The sequence below is a fragment of the Schistocerca americana genome, chromosome 2 (assembly GCF_021461395.2).
Source record: "Schistocerca americana isolate TAMUIC-IGC-003095 chromosome 2, iqSchAmer2.1, whole genome shotgun sequence".
NCBI classification, from domain to species: domain Eukaryota; kingdom Metazoa; phylum Arthropoda; class Insecta; order Orthoptera; family Acrididae; genus Schistocerca; species Schistocerca americana.
In genome coordinates this window covers 299007371-299028783 of record NC_060120.1, presented here as the reverse complement: position 1 = coordinate 299028783, position 21413 = coordinate 299007371, and the positions used below count along the sequence as shown (strand labels likewise).

The following is a 21413-nucleotide window of genomic DNA, read 5'->3' as shown; positions in this document are numbered from 1 at the left end:
AAAATACTATCCCTGTAAGCTGAGTCGCCCCCCCCCCCCCCCCCCCCTAAAAAGCCAAAACTAACCAATGAATAGAAATATGCAGAATAAACTAGTTTTCTTATTTTTAAATCATCTCTACCAGTGATCAATTTTCTCATTTTTAAATCATTTCTGGCAGTGACCATATGCACTGCAAATATAAATGAAATATTTCAGTTCAGTAATTCTAGGATGTGGGTTTTTAAATTAAGGTTGTAAGCTACCATAACTGTACTCCCAAAATGCTAACACTGTCTGCTTCTTGTATTTCATTCTTCAAACAGAGTCTCTGTACAGTTTGTGGATTTAAATGTGAAAGATAAATATAATAAATATACTGTTTGCTACTTTTATAGTAACAAGATTATTACCATTTCCCACCCATATGCTTGCATCATCTGTAATAAGGACAACATTTGTATCTTGTGACAATTCAAGTGGAAGATCATTTATGTATACCAGAAATAATGAAGGACTCAGAGCAGAATCCTGTCATACACCTTGCCTGGTTGCTTCAAATTCTGAGTGCTTATTTCTGTCAGACTGATGTGGAACTAACACACACAGTTTTAATTTTACATGTAACATACTTGACTCCGACATAATTTACAGAAAACAATTCACTCCTTCCACTAGTCCATATTATTTTACCTTTTGAATGAGGATATCACAGTCCACAAAATTAAAAGGCTATAGCATGTTATATGTAAAGTACTTTAAATTGTTGCATAACAAAATACGACTTACCTGTCAGCAGAAAAGGTGCAGTTCCATCATCAGAAACCAACATGTAAGCTAGTGCTGAACACAGCAGAACTACTAAAGCATTGCGAGCAGTAGACAAAAGCCACATAGATCGATTTGCCCATGCTGGCCCTGGTTTCACATCTTTTAGTTTCTGAAATTTTATATAACTTTCATGAGATTCTTTCTACTTAATATACTTAAACTAATATAAAACATAAACTGCAATATGATAAAATTAACACAACTGAGATAAGTCAATCGTCTAGCTGGAGCTCTACGCACATTATTCAGTCTTCATTTGATGTTCCCTAGGATAATTCTTGTTTGTTTCACTCCTTCCACTTACTAACATGCTTGCATTCAACGGGCAGTCTCAATGGAAAAGAATAGTAGCTCATCCAAAATTTACTAGAATTTTCTGTTCAGTGTGTTTACTAGCTAAGAAACCCCGCATTGCAGAGGTATTTATTTATAGCTGTGACCAAGACTGTGTGTGTGTGTAGAATTTGTTTTTGACTTTTTAGCTTCTTTGCATACAGTGTTTGAAGTAGTGTAGTTAGAGACATAAACCAAGAACATATTTACTTCATAACACAGAAGACACAGTGAAGCAGCTGTGTAACATGCTGAAAAATGCAGTGGTTTCCTCTGTGAGCGATGGGTTCTGAGGAATGAGATAATACACGACACTGTTAATCTGATTTATGTTGCACCTCATGTTTGGTAGGAGTTTCCAATGAGTGAGTTAAAGCCTGGTGTTCTCAAGGCACAGCAATTCTTGCCTGATGATCTCAACTGGATTCTGCAGACCTCATAGCCCTAGATGCTTTTAGCCATTCTGGTGTATTCAGAATGACTCCACCATTTTTTAGGCATTTTTATTCATAAACAAAACAAAATCAAAATGTAATGAATTGGCACCCAGATTGCAAATCACACTCAATAAATTTATATTTCATAGCGAAGAATACAAATAAATAAAATTCTCCAACATTTCAGCCACTTTATGAACTTGCAGCACGGTGCAGGTGAAAAACAGGTGCACAGCTTGTCTCATAATTGAAATAAATGGTTGTAGCTCCATCATAAGTTGCACTGAGATGTATCTTTTTCTTTCTTTTTTTTAATTTCTTGGTGGTGACTAGTTTAAGACACATGTGTCCATTTTCAAACCAGCTGTATCGTAAAGTGTAAAAATACATGCGACAGCCTCTGTGCACAATCTGCCCTGCAGTGGTGATCAAAGCAGCACAATCACTGACTCAACAATGGTAAATACACAACATATGATGGATATTAGAGTACAGAGCTACAACCACTAATTGCAGTTTCAGCCACTGTTTGCAAATGACCTTCCTCAGGCTGTAACCAATATAGATAACACCTATTGAAAAAACCAGAGTCATTAAGTTCTTTAATACACAAAGCAAAATTAGTAAATCTGTATATCCTAACCATGTAAATGTTAATTTGTTTTTCTAAAGATAAGACTGCTGAATTTAATTATGTGACTTCACCAAAGATAATAATTAAAAGTCCTGTAGATATCTAACCACTCTCAGGAAGAGTCCGAGATCCAATTGCTGCACTGGAATGTGTTCTTTAGTGGCTGTTTAAGACACTACCTCCAACTCGTCGTAACTGCCGTCTGCTTCACATCTCCTGTGCAGCAAGCTATGTAAATTCAAGTATTAACTGTGTTTTTCTTACTTGTCACTTCTTTTTCCGTGTGTTTTTGCTTTTAGAAAGCTTTAATTTTCAAATACTAGTAATAGCGTTCCATAGATTTCGTGTTTGTTTGGAATACAGTCCAGAGACAGTTAGTGCTTATTTTCATTGTTTCTAACAAGAAGTGTCTAGTAATCACAGTGTAGTCAGCTATCAGCCGCCTTTAGTGAATTAGCAGTCTAGTTAAAAGTTGATTACTTAACTCTCTATAGTAAATTGTTGATTTCTTAGGATGGATAGGATGTGTGACTGCTGTGTATGGACACAGGAGGAGCTGGCCACTGTTCGCGAACTGCTGAAAGTGCTGATGGCCGCAGTCGGCTGTCTTCAGGTTGCTGCCTCGGAGTGTAGTGGCAGTGGGGAGTGTGGTGTGTCACATGGTACACACCAGATGTTACACGCTTCACCCACGGTCCCTGCTGTCTAGACATCTTCGCGGGTAGCGGGCGCGGTTGGGTCACCCTCTCCTCAAGGGGAGTGGTGGGTTCAACGGCATTCACATCGCTCGAGGCGGAGGGTCAATGTAGAGGCTGGCTGTGTGGCATTGCCCACTCTGCCTGTGAGTGGACATGTGGCCGCTCCTTCAGCAAGGTCCGAGCAGGCACACGGGGGGAGGGATTTATTAGTGATTGGGAGCTCCAATGCTAGGCGGGTGATGGAGCCCCTTAGGGAAATAGTGGAAAGGTCGGGGAAGAAAGCCAGTGTTCACTCTGTCTTCTTGCCTGGGGTTTTATCCAAGATGTGGAGGAGGCCCTGCCGGCAGTAACAGAGAGCACTGGGTGCACCCGATTGCAAATTGTTGCTCATGTCGGTACCAACGACTCCTGCCGTCTGGGTTCAGAGGTCATCCTCAGTTCATACAGGCAGTTGGCGGAGTTGGTGAAGGCAGAAAGCCTCGCTTGTGGGGTGGAATCTGAGCTACCTATTTGTAGTGTCGTTCCCACAACCGATCGTGAGTCCTCTGGTTTGGAGCTGAGTGGAAGGTTTAAATCAAAGACTCAGATGATTCTGCGGAGATCTGGGGTGCAAATTTCTCGACCTTTCCTATCGGGTGGGGAAATGTAGGGTCCCCCTAAATAGGTCAGGCATGCACTACACACAGGAAGCAGCTACAATGGTAGCAGAGTATGTGTGGAGTGCACATGTGGGTTTTTTAGGTTAGAGAATTCCCTCCCTAGGCCCGACAAGACGCCTCCAGAGATGCACAAGGTAGCAACAGGCAAAATGCAACAGGGAATGACAGTATTAATGTGATAATAGTAAACTGCAGGAGCGTCTATAGAAAGGTCCCAGAACTGCTCTCGTTAATAAAAGGTCACAATTCCCACATAGTACTAAGGACGGAAAGTTGGCTGAAACCAGATGTAAACAGTAATGAAATTCTAAACTCAGATTGGAATGTATAGCACAGTGACAGGCTGGACAGTTAAGGGGGAGGCGTGTTTACAGCGATAAAAAGTGCAATAGTATCGAAGGAAATTGATGGAGATCCGAAATGTGAAATAATTTGGGTGAAGGTCACAGTTAAAGCAGGCTCAAACATGATAATTGGATGTCTCTATAGACCCTGGCTCAGCATTTGTTGTGGCATAACACCTGAAGGAAAAATTGGAAAATATTTCCAGTCGATTTCCCGACCATGTTATACTTTTGGGTGGAGATTTTAATTTACCAGATATAGACTGGGAGAGTCAGAAGTTTATAACGGGTGAATGGGACAAAGAATACAGTGAAATTTTTTAAAGTGCATTATCTGAAAACTACCTTGAGCAGTTAAACAGAGAAGTGACTAGTGGTGATAACATATTAGACCTTCTGGTGACAAACAGACCCGAACTATTTGAAACAGTTAACGCAGAACAAGGAATCAGCGATCATAAAAGGTTACAGCATTGGTCATTTAAACCATAAATAGAAATATTAAAAAAAGGTTGGAAGATTTTTCTGATTAGCAAAAGTGACAAAAAGCAGATTTCAGAGTACTTGACGGCTCAACACAAAAGTTTTATCTCAAGTACAGATAGTGTTGCAGATCAGTGGACAAATTTCAAAGCCATCATACAATATGCATTAGATGAGTATGTGCCAAGCAAGATCGTAAGAGATGGAAAAGAGCCACCATGGTACAACAACCGAGTTAGAAAACTGCTACGGAAGCAAAGGGAACTTCACAGAAAACATAAACATAGCCAAAGTCTTGCAGACAAACAAAAATTACACAAAGCAAACTGAAGTGTGAGGAGGGCTATGCAAGAGGCATTCAGTGAATTTGAAAGTAAAGTTTTATGTACAGACTTGGCAGATAATCCTAAGAAATTTTGGTCTTATGTCAAAGAGGTAGGTGGATCAAAACATAATGTCCAGACACACTGTGACCAAAATGGTACTGAAACAGAGGATGACAGACTAAAGGCCAAAATACTAAATGTCTTTTTCCAAAGCTATTTCACAGAGGAAGACTGCACTGTATTTCCTTCTCTAGATTGTCGCACAGATAACAAAATGGTATATATTGAAACAGATGACAGAGGGATAGAAAAACAATTAGAATCACTCAAAAGAGGAAAGGCCGCTGGACCTGATGGGATACTGGTTTGATTTTACACAGAGTACGCGAAGGAACTTGCCCCCCTTCTCGCAGCGGTGTACCATAGGTCTCTAGAAGAGACGTTGGAAAAGGGCACAGGTCATCCCCGTTTTCAAGAAGGGACATCGGACAGATGTGCAGAACTGTAGATCTATATCTATAACGCCGATCAGTTGTAGAATTTTGGAACACCTATAATGTTAGAGTATAATGACTTTTCTGGAGACTAGAAATCTACTCTATAGGAATCAGCATGGGTTTCGAAAAAGACGATCGTGTGAAATCCAGCTCGTGCTATTCGTCCATGAGACTCTGAGGGCCATTGACATGGGTTCCCAGGTAGATGCCGTGTTTCTTGACTTCCGCAAGGCGTTTGATACAGTTCCCCACAGTTGTTTAATGAACAAAGTAAGAGCACATGGACTATCAGACCAATTGTGTGATTGGATTGAAGGGTTCCTACTAGATAACAGGACGCAGCGTGTCATTCTCAATGGAGAAAAGTCTTCCGAAGTACGAGTGATTTCAGGTGTGCCGCAGGGGAGTGTCGTAGGACTGTTGCTATTCACAATACATATAAATGACCTTGTGGATAACATCAGAAGTTCACTGAGGCTTTTTGTGGATGATGCTGTAGTATATCGAGAGGTTGTAAGAATGGAAAATTGTACTGAAATGCAAGAGGATCCGCAACGAATTGACAGATGGTGCAGGGAATGGCAATTGAATCTCAATGTAGACAAGTGTAATGTGCTGCGAATACATAGAAAGAAAGATCCTTTATCATTTAGCTACAATATAGTAGGTCAGCAACTGGGAGCAGTTAATTCCAAAAATTATCTGGGACTAGGTATTAGGAGTGATTTAAAATGGAATAACCATATAAAATTAATCGTCAGTAAAGCAAATGCCAGACTGAGATTCATTGCAAGAATCCTAAGGAAATGCAGTCCAAAAACAAAGGAAGTAGGTTACAGCACACTTGTTCGGCCACTGCTTGAATACTGCTCACCGGTGTGGGATCCGTACCAGATAGGGTTGATAGAAGAGATAGAGAAGATCCAACGGAGAGCAGAACGCTGCATTACAGTATCATTTAGTAATCATGAAAGCGTTACAAAGATGATAGGTAAACTCCAGTGGAAGACTCTGCGAGAGAGATGCTCAGTAGCTCAATACGAGCTTTTGTTGAAGTTTCAAGAACATACTTTCACTGAGGAATCAAGCAGTAAACCAGTATTGCTCCCTCCTACGTGTATCTCGCAAAGAGACCATGAGGATAAAATCAGAGAGATTAGAGCCCACACAGAGGCATACCGACAATCTTTCTTTCCATGAACAATACGAGACTGGAATAGAAGAGAGAACCAATAGAGGTACTCAAGGTAGCCACACACCGTCAGGTGGCTTGCGGAGTATGGATGTAGATGTAGATGTAGAGAACTCGATTCTAGCAATTTCCATTGACGAACTTCATGACAACAAAACAGCACACTTTAAAGTCAACAGGGAAAGCATCGCACAGAAACACCACTATCAAATTTGCACAGAAATAAGTGAGATTTGTTGGTTTCAGTGAAGATCTTGCCAAGTCTATCTCATTCACTTGTCCAGCTAGCTACTGGGCTGCACAAACTAATTTGAGATTTTTGGCTGCTGAATGTCTGCACACTCACTTACAAAACCGGAATGAGTCAACCCAGAATCCATGCCTGTCCACACTGGAAGAAATAACTCAGTTGAGTACACAGAATCAGCTTCCCAAACTTTTGAAATACACTACAAAAATGCCACATCCACCTGAGAGGTCACTTGGCTTCTGCACCTCAAGAGGACGGCTGGCCAACTCCTCGGTTTCACGAGGTCCAAACTGCTCCACAAAATTATTCAACATTTAGGCCTTTCAGCTAGTCAGAATCAGGGTCATGATATAGGCATTTTCACTCGCTATTTCTTGTTCCACTAAAAGTGCTTCCATAAGGTGCAACTTCCAGTGATGACTTTTAGAAGTCACTCTCAATGGGTGTTGGAAAACACCAGCCATCATTAGGAAATCACTCAACCTGGAGCCTCCTCATAAGCTCCAATCACCACCCATCACCCAGCCAATGATTAATAAATTAGTGAAATGAAAATAACTTAAATGAAAATAACTGAAGTCACATTGTGGACCATCTACAATGTCATCAGATATTTTGAAACTCAACCCTTCAAGCTAGCATTGCAGAAAGCTACTTTCATACCCAAATTATTCTGCAGGGCATAGTTTCTTTAAGTCTGGCACATTTTGCTATAAATGCACCAATTCAGCAGCACTTTAACAAATATTTAAATGTTCTGAAACTCGTGCTCCAAGCACTTCCCTTTTGCACCAATGGTAGCCACAACTTTAGTAGTTATCCGACATTATTAACATGTGTCCAGCTCCATTCCAAAAGACATGATCAGGCAATACTAGATTGAAGTTTAATTTCTTACTTCTTTTTAATAAACTATTAACTTGTCAAAAATTGAGAAAACATAAGGAGGAGACCAATAACTGTTATGAGTAAGAAGTTTGTTGATGTATGCTCTTTTATTCAAAATATTACAATTTACTGACCAGTTGTACTCACTCTCATTCCTAACAAGATGACTATACATGTGAAACCAAGCACAGTGTCCCACAGCCTTGTCTCATGTATGTGCATTGCTACTGCTTTCACAGTGGGAATGAAACCTGATGCTTTGAACTTCAGACCAAGTAGACCTTTCAACTGTGAGCATGCAATGATTACTGAAGTTGCAGATGTAAATCCAACTGTTACAGGGATTGAAATGAAGTCTATTAGCACACCTGTTAAACAAAAGAGGTAATTAATTTTACTTAAAACAAGGATAATGATGATATACTTAAGAGTAGGTCCATTAATTACATGAGCTAAAAATGGGGAGGGGGTCCAGCAAAATCTTTGGAGGCAAGGGACAATGAATATCTCATGTTAGCATTTTAATTCAAAGAATATACATTATTATAACCAATAAAATTTTGTTTAATGAAATTGATCCTGTGCATAGACAGTATTGAAGTGCCAATTAATCTTTATTGCAGAACTGAACTGAACGTTTTACACTTGTACATGCTGGAGTTTCCCCAATTTGAAACAAGTGCCACACAAGTGAGAGATTTCATTCGGATAGTTCACTCCCATGCTGACTGAAATCACTATTTGTGTCAGTCAGTCAGTCAGTCAGTCAGTCAGTCATGATATTGTTTAAAACGTATACAGCCCATTGTTATTGTGTTCAACATGAATGTGTGTCGTAACTTTTACAATTCACATTTTAAGTGGCATGCCAATGAATTAAAACAAACACACAAGCAAGAAGTGGAAGGAAGCTAAGCTGAAGGTTACTGTCAAAAATTCTCTTAGTGATCATTAAAATAAAGAGATTGAAAAGCTACGTAATCCTATAGTTCACAAAATGTTGTCTTTCATCTCAAAGTAAATAAAGGTTCAGTGACGCGTAAAGTATAAAATACATAAATAAAAGATCAACTTTTTAGGGAACTATCAAAATTATTAATACTACTTTCATGGAGTCTTTTTGTCTGTCTGTCTGTTCAGCTGAATACTACTCTGGGGTGCTGTGTTAATTTTTTTTTAATCACATGCTAAAAATACTGTTTAATACTTTTTCTAAATCTACAAATTATATTCATTCTGTGAAATTAAACGTGAAAATGATAACCACATTAAAATGCATTATAACAAGTTTAATTGAGTAAACTATCTTGAAAGCCACCAAAGGGCAGTAAATATTCACTATCATAACAGATAACATTTTGTTTTATAAAATTAATTCCAAGCAAACTAATAAGTATTTTTAGCGGTACGAATCAAAAACATGAATATATGAAATAAATTATTTAAAAATTATAGGGTAAACCTCGGGTAAGGGGGGAGGGGGCAGGTCCCACCACATCTTGTCAAATCTCAGAAAGGGGAAGGGGGGGTTCTAAGTTTTAAGGAAAAAAACCTCACTTAATTAATGGACATACCCTAATCTGTATAGTGTGAGGAAGTTTTGCATGAAGCAGCCAGGAAAACCAGATACCCAGATTTGTTAAGAACACATCCAAGTACAGAAATTTTCAAATTACAGCTAAAGGGTGGACAAAATAGTTTAGGGAATTTCAGTACATTATTTCTGGCAGAGACTGCACAACTAGTTCCTCAAGGGAAAAATGCAGCAACTAGAGGCACTGTTCTAAATGTGGACCTCATTATTTGTGAAAATATTGGATACTTTCTGCAATGAGATCACAGAGTGAGATCGATCTAGCATTCCTGTACTGCTAACATGTTCCCAATTACCTAATGTCATAAACCGATATTTTGGACACCAAGGATAACAGATTACTTGTCTCACAGTTTGATGCCAAACATGTATACACCTATGACTATCCATGAACTAGTGCAAACACATCAGACAGTCAGATTAAAGGACATTCATCCAGTGTTCAGCCATCCACTTTGCACATCTGTTGTTTGAAGTATGTTTTCTTCTTTCACTGATGATATCATGTGAAGCTTTGGAGTAAAGCAGAAATAACACACAGACATACATGTGTTAAATGCGGTACTGACAACTGCAGTATTATGTGGTTAGCTGGTATGAGACAGTATGTGGTAGGGACAAAACAATCAAAGACATGCCATTTGCTTCCCCTTAATAGTGCTCCACAACTGTACTGACAATTGGGTGTTAAAATTGGTAAATAAGAATTACTATACGATTTATTTGACAATTATAGGGACCAGCTCACCCAGCTCTCACAACCTGTCATTTATTGAACCCAAAGCATAAGCAGGGAAGAAGTCAAACATGCGATGAAGAAAATGAAAAGTGTGAAGGCCCTAAGGGCAGGCCAAATCCCAATAGAAGCATAGAAAAGCCTGGGAGAACAGGGAACTGAAATTCTCTGGGATCTAATGCAGAAGATCTGGGAAGGAGAAAGAATGTTGCTTGTGTGGAGAAGCAGTATACTGGTTCCCATATATAAGGGGCAAGGGGATATCCAAAACTGTGGCAATTGTAGAGGGATAAAACTGATGTCCCACACAATGAAGATCTGGGAAAGGATTATTGAGAAGAGGTTGCATCTAGAACTGAAGTATGTGAAGAACAGTTTGGATTTATGCTGGGAAGAGGAACAACTGATGCAATATTTGCACTAAGGCAACTGATGGAGAGGCACAGAGAAGTACAAGCCAAACTGCATATGGCCTTTATCAATCTTGAGAAGGCATATAACCGAGTGCTGAGGCAAGAGATATGGAGATGTCTGAGAAGTAAATGCCTGTCAGAAAAATATATCAGGGTGGTAGAAGACATGTATGAAGGTGCAATGACACAAGTCGGGAGCGGTGCAGGTGCAACAAAGGCATTTCCAGTTAGAGTAGGACTACATCAGGGACCTGCTCTCAGCCCATATCTTCTTGACCTTGTCATTGATGTATAAGTCAAAGATGTGAAAAAAGAGGCACCTTGGAGCATGATGTTTGCCGATGATGATGATGTAATCGGTGAACCCACCCAGGAGGCACTTCAAGACAAACTTGAACAGTGGAGAAGAGCTCTAGAGGAAAGGGAATGAGAATTAGCAGGGTGAAAACAGAGCATGTGTGTACAAATGATGCCAAAGATCTATATATTAACCTGCAAGGAGAACAACTGACACTGGTCAAGAAATTTAAATACCTAGGCTCTTACATGCGAAGTGATGAAGAACTGGAGGCTGAAATACAGCACACGATAAATAGTGGATGGATGAGATTGAGGAAACTGAGCAGAGTACTGTGTGATAAGAAGGTTAGCTGCAGAATGAAAGGAAAGCTTTACAAGTCTGTGGTGAGATCTGTAATGCTGTCTATCACAGAAACTTGGTCAATTACAAAAGCCCAAGACAAAAAGATGGAAGTGGCAGAAATGAGAATATTACGGTGGATGAATGGGGTGACACGAAAGTATATACTAAGGAATGAGTACATCAGAGGAACAGGGAAAGCGGGGCCCATAGGGAAGAAGATCCAAGAAAGTAGGCTAAGATGGTATGGACATGTGCAGAGAAGAGAGGAGTATTACGTGGGGAGAAGAATTTAAGACCTAGAAATCGAAGGGTGAAGGAGAAGAGGAAGACCAAAACTGAGATGGAAAGATAAGATAGCAGGGGACCTAAGGGAGAAAGGATGGCTCAGAGAAGAAGCACTGGATAGGCATTTATGGAAGAGAAGGATCCGCAAACCAACGCTGACTCCACATGACGTGGGAAAAGGCTAAGATGATGATGATGATGATGAACAGCAATATTATGAAAAATGAAAGACTGCTACTCACCGTATAGTGGAGATGTTAAGTGGCAGTGAGGCACAACAAAAAGACTGTTATATGTTTGATCTTTCAGCCAAATGGCCTTTTCTTAAGTAGGAATGGTCATGTGTGTGTGGGTTGTGCTTATGTGAATGTGTGTGTGTTTCCTGCTTGCGAAGAAGGACATTTGGCTGGTCTTTTTGTTGTGCCTGTTTGCAACTCAGCATCTCTTCTTTATGGCGAGTAGAAATCTGTCCTTTCCATACACTGACTGGTAACAGCAATACTTATTCTCAAGATGAAATAACCTTGTACGGACACAGCTGCAGAGTGTCCCACAACCACTGTGGAATGGGTAAATTGAAACTTGACATTTATAAACTTATGCATAATGCCAAGCCCCATATCAACTGATTGACACTATTTCCAATGATACACACATATGTGATTTCATGATTTTTAGTTATGAGTATCTCACAGCCACATAGTTTAGTCTACAGCAGATAGGATGGCCACAATTAAATGATTTCAATTCAGGAACATACAGTAAAATGCCAATTTTGTTCACATTGCATATTCAACAGCAACTGGCTATGCTATCTGTATATGACATACAACAGAATTTGACAGGAATACGGGGTGGAACATCAGAGGAAAGATATTAGTGAAGCTTGGAAAGGATGCAGCAAAGAATTAGCCATGGGGCTGCTATTCTTGCATTTTCCTATAGAGAGTTAGGTCACAAAATATCTAAATCATGGCAATAAGATGGCAGGTTAGGCACTACGCAGTATATAGGAGAATGATTAGTGCAAGAAAAAGCATCATGGTTTCTAAGAGTTGATACTCATACCCAGTATCACACCATACACTACTGTGAATTGTTATTTCAGAATATTACAATTTAGTCCTCTACATATAATGGAAAATAGTTTATAAAAAATTCTCCTCTTTATCACTCATGAGATAAAGATACAGAATTTTCTTAATATGTATTTCATTACATAAGTTCTCCACATTCAACATATCATCTTTCTTAGATATGTGATAATGTAAATCTTATTTACTGATAATTAGACAATATTTTCTTTACATTAAAAATTATTAATCTAAAATGAACAAGAAAAACAGTAATTTCTTATTTTTTTTTCAAGCAAATTAAATAGTCTTACCTAAGTGCAGTAAACTCATAAGCATCTGCACACAACCAGTAAAGAAACATAAGAGGATGGCAAAATCAACATTCAGGTCTGATGTCTGCTGATAGGTCATCAGTGCCATCAGAGCAGTAGGCCCGATAGTGATGTCCTTTACACTTCCAAATACGGCATATACAAAACAGCCTACAAATGCTGAGTACAAACCATACTGTAAAGTATAACAACAAATTTAATGTTACCAGTTTTACAGGATAACATCTTTATTGAAATTTCAATTACCATAAACAAAGATAATAATAGGTGAATTGGAATGGTTAATTCCATCTTCTACAAAGGAGATTATTTTTTTACATATCTTTAATCACTGTCTAACAATGAAAAATCTCTATTCTTACAAAAATTCAGAGGCACCCTGAAAACAGATAAAATTTGGAAACCCTGTTCTTTCAGTAATACACTGCTTGAAAACTGCTAAGAAAACTGACACTTGTTAAAGAACAACTGCCAACTGCTACAGAAGAACCAACTGTTACGGAGGGGGGACGTGTTAACTGCAGCAAAGCCTGTGCATAAGCATCCTGTGTGCATTCGACAGATCATGCAGTAAGGTTGTTATGGAAACAATTAGTGTCACATTCCATGTGGTGTGGCGACATGTCTGTAAAACACCATTTGAGTGTTTACAATCATAGATGAGCAGTTGATCGATCAAAGAGTCAAAGTGTCACTACTGTGGCCACACTAGTGGGTTTGACAAAAAGTGTCATCTTGCAATAAAACGATCACAGAAGGTGAAATGCTACACAAAAACACACCAGTGTTCGCAGACAGGTTGATACTTGACCCTAGTGGCAAAAAGCAACAGACATCTCACTCCGAGACATATCACTGCAGACCTTGCAACCATTACTGGTATACATGTATTTGCCAGAACCATATCATGGCAAATAAATCATGCTGGTATGTGAACTCTGAAGCCTGTTAAATACACCCCATTTCAACCACGCCATTGCCGATGAGGAATTCATTGCTGTAGGAAGTGTGTTGCTTGAGGTCAACAACAGTGGTCCAGGGGGACATCCTCTGACAAATCCCACTTCACAGAGGCAAATGATTCTGGCCTCAATTAATGTGGAGGGGGAGTGAGAGGGAGGGAGAGGGAGAGAGAGAGGGGGAGGGAGAGAGAGAGAGAGAGAGAGAGAGAGAGAGAGAGAGAGAGAGAGAGAGAGAGAGAGAGAGAGACAGAGACAGAGACAGAGAGAGAGGAAAATGAAAATGGAAAATGTTAAGCGTCACAGGATGTTCATGAAAGTCAATGGTATGGCCTACGCATTATGGTGTAGGTAGGCATTGTGCACAATGGCCAAAAAGTGCTGCACATCTTTGTGCAAAGTACCACTACGGCAAAGCAGTATTGCAGGGAAATTATTCTGGATCACATCCATCTGTTTAGGGGTGCTGTAGGTTCCGACTTGCCGTTTATGGGCAACAATTCCTGACCACACGTGACTGATGAGGAGTTGGACACAATGGAAATTGAAGATATTGGACATATAGAATGGGATACTCTTGGACCTTCCTGAACCACACAAGAACTGAAAACCCCTTGGGGAGTGAGACAATAGCCCCCAATAACATGTCATCAGAAAGGAACCAGCATGAATAACAGATGCAAAATGTGTAGCAGAATCTGAGGAGGGCATATTCCTTACCGAGACTGCAATATTGATCTTTATGTGTGGAACATGAACATTATTTATTTCTGTTATCCCACTTTCCCTTGAGGTGACACCTGTGCCATTTTTCCACCATACATATACCACTTCACCTCTATTACATTTGATCTGCATTTCATTCTATACATCACTGTCTGCGATTACTCCTGTCCAAAACTGTATTTGCTCCTTAGCAATTGTCAAGCAGTATATAATCTAGTTCAGTGGTGGTTTTGTTAGTGACCATTAAGCTTATTAAATAATTGCTTTCTGTATAAAAACCCAGGAAGTAAATTAACAATAAATTTGAATCTGTGGTTAGAGACTGCTCATAAGAGGGTTATAAGATGACTCAGAAAATGGGACATTATTGGTTTTAAAATTGTGGAGAAACTGCAAAATCAGAGACAGGTGAAGAGACTGAAGTTATATTTATTATAGATTAGTAACAGGCAACAGCAATAGAACACCTGGTCAGAGTGGTATAAAGCACTTTATAACAGTAACATCAGTAACTGATGTTCCCAGAAATCACACATGACCAATGCCAACTACCTTACAAGAATATACATGTAATGTCATTGCAGTATTTTTATTTTACATTTCAGAAACTAAGAGAACAAATGAGGAAACTGAGGTGTTCATAATGTGTGTTAAAGGAAATGGACATTTTACCAACTTTGGAGACAGTACTGACATATTTGGGGCAAGTGAATGAGAAGAATGTTTCTATGGGAGATTAAACACGGTTTTAATCAACACCCTCTTCAGCAAAACGTATAATCTGGAAATACCAGGCAAAAACCAAACACATGACTTTAAAGAATACTCAGGTAGAGATTTGGATCCAGATTGTGGTACGTTAACAGTCCATAGTTGGGTAACATCCATAAAAACAAACAAGAAGACACATTACAGTAAGACGTGTGGGACTCAAAGTTTAGAAAGCAAAGGGTAAGATGTTGGTGACTGCAAACAGAGAAAATGGAATGCATATATAAAATAGTGATATATTTGATAAAGGAGAGGTCCTCTTCAACACGGTGAATATTGAAATAAAAATGTCTTGAAAAGCTATGGCTAGCACAGACTATCACTCTCCAATAAGATAACAGACTGGATGATAAGTATATATATTCATTGTTGCTTTTAAATGTTTACCTTTGTCCACCTAATGACTTTATTGTATGTATATACCTGGGCTGAGTTACTGACCATTAATGCCATGGCCCAGTAGTGCATATGCAATCATAAATTTAAAGGTACTGCCCAGAAGGATAAGAAAAAGTGTTCAGTAACAAAAGTTACATCATTACTTTTTGCTAATTCATTTACCATATAGCTCTTTGTTTTAAAAGTAAGCAGTGGTCTGCCTTTGCAGCTATGTTTGCACTCTGAGACTTTCTATTGTCAAATTATGGAGAAACAGAATGGTTAACCAGTACTTGCCTTCAAGACAGAAAATTCCAAGCACCACCTATACAAACACTTAAAAACTTGTCCTACTTCGAAGCATTTCTATTAACAGCACTTGGAATTTTGCCTCCTAAGTAACTACTGACCAATCCTTTTATCCTTTTGTATTTCAATAGTTTTCTCAATTGAATTTTCTCTTGGTGCAGTTAATTGACTCAAAATTCATAAATATTTAGATTCCATATTCATTCATACCTGTGGTTCTAGGCCAGCCAGTGTAGCATAAGCCAAACTCTGAGGCATCACAGTTAATCCTACAGTTACTCCAGCAATAATATCACTAATAAATTTCTCGGAATTGTACTGTGGCAGCCATGATGTTATCGGTATACGTTGATGAAGTAATCGTTTCATTAAATGCATTTTGTTTGGCATTCTTGTTCAAGAATAAGAAACTGGAATGGAGACAAAATCACCTGAAATAAAAAAAAATACATTTTTAAAAATTTCCCCTTCATCAACATGGCCTTAATTTGTAGTCAGTGAAAAAGTGTAAAAGTAACATTTCATAACAACAGAACATCAGTTATTAAATAAAGGCCAAGGTTACATGCAAAAGGACAAGAAAATAAGGTACCAGAGACAATATGGATGTAGAACAAAAATGAAAACAAACAGAGGAAGATAAAAAATGTGAAAAAACAAATAACAAAGAGAGAGATGGAATTTTGTGTCTTGGTAAATTAAGATCCACAAAAAATGTTCTTTCCTTAAGAAGTCATTTTTCAGCTGATATCAAACTGAAGGTTGAGTTGTCTACAACAGTGGTTAAACATGGCCTGTTAGGTGGGTTACATTCTTTCTTTTCTTGATCTGTGAATTGCCTCCTCCTCATATAGACTTAGAGCTTAACACCAAGTCTGGTATGGACACAACCCTCATTTTTCTTCCTGCACAACCCAGTGACAGAGATGATCACACACTCTATCACAAAAAGAAGTTAGAAGGTTCACCAGGTTTGAACCCACCATCAAAGTTAGTACCTGACATTTACTCAGAAAGCTACCAGATCATGGTCACAAGGTCAACTGCAAGATTTGACCAGAGCAGAGTTAAATTCATAGACTACATCAGGAAGCAAATTTCCTGACACATTACATCAAACTACACCTCATCAATGAAATAAAAAATTAAATAAAAAATTTAAAAAAAAACGTTTTCAAAAACATTTAGCACTACAAAAACATTTAAGCATTTTTCTCTGTGAGACAGTTAAATGTAAACAGGTAAGACCTATGTATTTTAATCCAACAAGTTTTCCTCCCAACACCCTTAGATAATACTATACAAAGAGGAACAAAATACAGCAAAACAAAGCACAATAGCGCACAACGTACAAATAAGTATAAACATTCACATTTTGTCAATATATTCACAACATGGTACTTATTTATGATTTCAGAAATTAAGGTAATTTGTAGATTAGTAGTTTAAATTAGTTTAGTTTCAAACCTACATAGCTTGTCTGCCAGTATTCACGTCTATTGACAGGTTGTTATAGATGCTTTACATAGCAACAAAAACTAAATGGCAGTAAGCTGCATATCTGTTCCCAGTAGGGACTCTTTGAGTACAAAGATTATACAGGGTGGGATATAAGTGCAGATATTGTGATCAATGTTACCCACTTCAATGTTACAGTTGTATTTTCTCTGCATCTAACAGTCTTCCCAAAAACACATCACATAATTTACTACCAGCTGTTTTCTGCACAGTCTTGACTGCTCCACTAATTGGATGATGCCTGTCAGTATAGACCAGACTGTGTTCAGCAGGGCACTGGCATTCCACAGGAAGTGAATAAGTGCTCCATCAAGAACTATCAATTACAAAGTGTTTTCTTTTTTTCTTTTTCTTTTTTTTGACATTTTATTGAAACTAATTATTTTTAAAATTTTATTATCATTTCCATGTTATTACTTATGACTTAAAATTAATGTAATCACTGAATAGAACAATTTTATTCATTTTATAAAATATTATTAACCTTTAAAATAAACAATGTGTTCCATCAAAGTATCAGGATTCTCAAAATGCTCCATTAGAGGAAACGTTTCGGAGCCCCTGGTATAAACTAACTGTTTTGTGCCCATATGTCCACACTTCAAAACCTGTCCTGCTGCCCAGGGGAAAATAAGCATTAATGACTTGCTCTTGCCAGCTATACTTGGAGGTACTAGCCAATGTAAAAAAATACTACTCCTAACAGTTGTAATTATTAGTCTGCAAATTAAGTAAATACTGGTGTAATGTTATTCAGTACATTGTCCTCAGTCAGCAATAAAAATATGGGCACTTTACCCCTAAACCCTACATATGAAAGCCCACTGACTCCAATATATACCAATACACCATATAAAACAATCCTATTTTGCTTCTCATACTTACTTTACTTCACACAGTTATTTCTAGATACATATTCCTATATTTTTATCTAGCATCTTCATTTGCAGCTTTTCTTTTTGTAATCACTATCCATTACTGCCAAAATTGGTACATGACTTTGGATTTTATAAACAAGTAGCTCGCTGTGAAAGTATCTAACACATTGTGTGTTTTTTGGATTGGTATACAATGTACACTGTATGGATCACGTCAAATTTGTATAAAACTATGAAAAAGAATATTACGCCTAATAACTTGCTGCTAGGAAACTAAAAGTATGTATCTTATATCCTTGGCCTATGACATATTCATAGGCATCCACAAAAGAGGATGAGGGCATTCTGTCCTGGAATCTTTATTCATAACAGAATTCTGGTACAATTCTAAAAGTGAATGGATAACCAACAGTTCTCTGGGTTATAGCAAGTATTTTTGTGACATCTATAAAATTTGATCCTTCTGGTATGAGACACCTTGAAAGTGACCAACTGTCTGCCTCGACAATTGAGTGGTCAGCACGACAGAATGCCAGGCCCGGGTTCGATTCCTGGCTGGGTCATAGATTTTCTGCGCTCAGGGACTGGGTGTTGTGATGTCTTCATCATCATCTTATCCCCACCAACACGCAAGTCGCTGAAGTGGCTTTACCTAAAAAGACTTGCATCAGGTGACCGGTCTACCCGATAGGAGGCCCTAGCCACACGACATTCCATTTCAGTGACCAACTTTTCGGAGTCTTGCCTCCTCCACCGCCCCCAAGATAAATTTTTAAGGATGATCTAACCGTAATAAACTTTTTTTACAAATGATTTGGGAGGATTTTTTGAGTTCTAAGTACTTTGTAGACAAGATCATAAACGGAACCACCTGCATGTAAGGATAAAGCGAGCCGTTTTGTTGCTAAATAACAGAAATGAAACCTTGAAAGCATTTTATCGTTTGTCCATTTGTTAAATAAGTATGACAGGAAATTTTCGTAGCACACGGACTGGCCTACTCCTCGATTGTAAGCAGCAGCATCGCCAGTGACCTCTTAAAAAGGCAAGGTCAGCTTGTTATTGGCTCAACTCGCGGCTTCAAACTGAACGCTAAGGGGCCTGTGATTACTGCGGTTTTTGATCCCTCGTAAGAGAATCCCGAAGGAGATATTAAGTTCTGGGTCGTACCAACGTCTTCAGCACGCCCGCACACGGAGCGACCGAAAAGGAACGTAACGTGCAGGCTACTGGTTGCCAACGCTGGTTTGTATATGGGCCAACACTGAAATGACAAACTGCTGTTGCTGTGTAAGACTGTCGAGGAAGGTGGACACTGATTGTCGCACCCGAGCATCTTATTGTTACACGCGACATGTGGAGCACAAACTCAAGCTCAGAGGAAGATATGGTTCTCTATTACTACTACGCACGAATAAGCAAACGAAGAAAATTCTGGATTCACCCGTACATTCACACAAACAGAAACTGTAGGGATGTATGTAGCAGCGCAGGAGTTATTAAAAGACAGATTCGAAACTCCTAGCTTTCTACAGAAAGAGTAAACAGCGCCAAATTGATTTAGCGCAGTTGGTTCCTTCCGTCATAACACAACGTTATTTTATTTTGAAAACCGAAACATCTTGGGATTTATATATACTGAAATGTATGATGATGGGTTGCGCTCGTTAAATCATTTGTATGTGGTTACCACTGTATTTACACATGTAGATCTGTGGCTTTTCACTGCTCTTTCCCATTTGACGATGTAATTTTTCAGACTGACAAAGACTGCTAGTCACACTAAAGAACACTGTTGGTATGTTTACAATATTTTGTACATTTGCTTCAATTGATTTTATTTCAAACAATAGATGCCAGTAAAAGACATATAATATTAAGTCATTTCCACACTTCATATCCCGCTGTCTCAGTCAAATCTCTCCTTCAGTGATCTGGGAGCTTGTCTAAAATAGAATGTTTTTCGACTCCCCGTACAAAGCTGATGTTGACAATACTGCTCGTTCACCTTCAGACTAAACCTGTACACAGCTGTGTATGAGGACACGACGCTACTCAGATCCCTTGGCAACGAGGGAGCACTATTTCACTACACAGGAAGTGATTCGCTGCCGACCCGTTAGCAATTTCCATCGGCAACGAATTGCTTTTGAGTCGTTTCGTGTGTGGAGAGCCTTAGATATGTAACGTGTAGTGTTCTTGTACGGCAGCTCTGTTAGATGTATGTGTGGGTGGATTCTTGGTGTCTTCTTTGTTGGCTTGTATATAGCATAACAAACAAACACGTTGTGTAAGTTTACTGCACCATAAAAGAGAAGCAGCCTCTAGTTCCTTAAGTCCGGTCCGCAACTATTCATTTGGAAACTAAACCTGGCTTGTGCTGTGTGTTACGATCTGTCCATTCTATCCCCTTGATAGTCCTATAAAACATCAAGTTATTCAGCGTTACCAAAACACGAATAAAGCTGACATTTGAAAATAGGATTGCTATATTAAGCTACAAAAATTACCGAACACTGCCTGGGAATGGATTTGCTGAGTTTAGGGTGAACACAATAATAAACTTAGTATACATTAAGAACTATATTATTTACAGCTTTCAGCAAGTTTTGTTATCGTTACTCTTTTTGTAAAGCTGGTTGCAAGTTGCAAACTTCAAATTACAACGAATGTATAATCCTGCTTTTACCATAACGAGACTCAATTTCTTTCTAGCATCAGACGATAAATGATTCATGTGACTGAAAACTGCAGGGAACCGCTATTATCCTTTCGATAATTTAGTACTATAAATGGAATTCTAAAAACATCAAACCACTCATACTACGGCACCGAACATGGGGCTGAAATACCGAACACCTAGCAACCCAGTTTGAAACATACTGTCAGCAGTGTGATACAGTTTTCGCAGAAATGCACAAGAAAAGCTAAGATTTTTTCAACAATGAATTTTACAACACACACGCGCGCGCGCGCGCCCCCGCGTAATGAGGACGGGCTGTAGTTGCCAAATCGATTCATAACCATCCTGTAGGCCAAATGTAACTACTTCGGAAATTAAGTTAACAATTGACAAAGTCTTATAATTAGATTTTTTGGGATATTTCTGTGGAATCTACAATCGTACAACTGGCAACACTTTTAAAATCATTAATTTTGCACTTTTTCAATAGGTGCTTTAGGATTATCCTTCAGCACGCCTACCGGGATACGTTATCACAAAACCTTAGTGTTTCTAGTGTTA

The 21413-nt window shown here is 38.7% G+C and overlaps 1 protein-coding gene across 2 annotated transcripts in view; it reads right to left on the bottom strand.

Annotated features, from left to right (window-relative positions):
- Positions 1–21413, bottom strand: part of LOC124591836 (sodium-independent sulfate anion transporter-like) — a 146053-nt gene that overhangs the window by 39817 nt on the left and 84823 nt on the right. For both annotated transcript variants that reach the window (XM_047131774.1, XM_047131775.1), the window contains exons 2-5: positions 15984–16204; positions 12610–12805; positions 7699–7919; positions 769–919 (exon numbers count right to left, since the gene is read on the bottom strand). In XM_047131774.1, the coding sequence (XP_046987730.1) occupies positions 769–919; positions 7699–7919; positions 12610–12805; positions 15984–16163 (748 nt within the window). In that variant the 5' untranslated portion in view covers positions 16164–16204. The remainder of the gene's footprint in view (positions 1–768; positions 920–7698; positions 7920–12609; positions 12806–15983; positions 16205–21413) is intronic.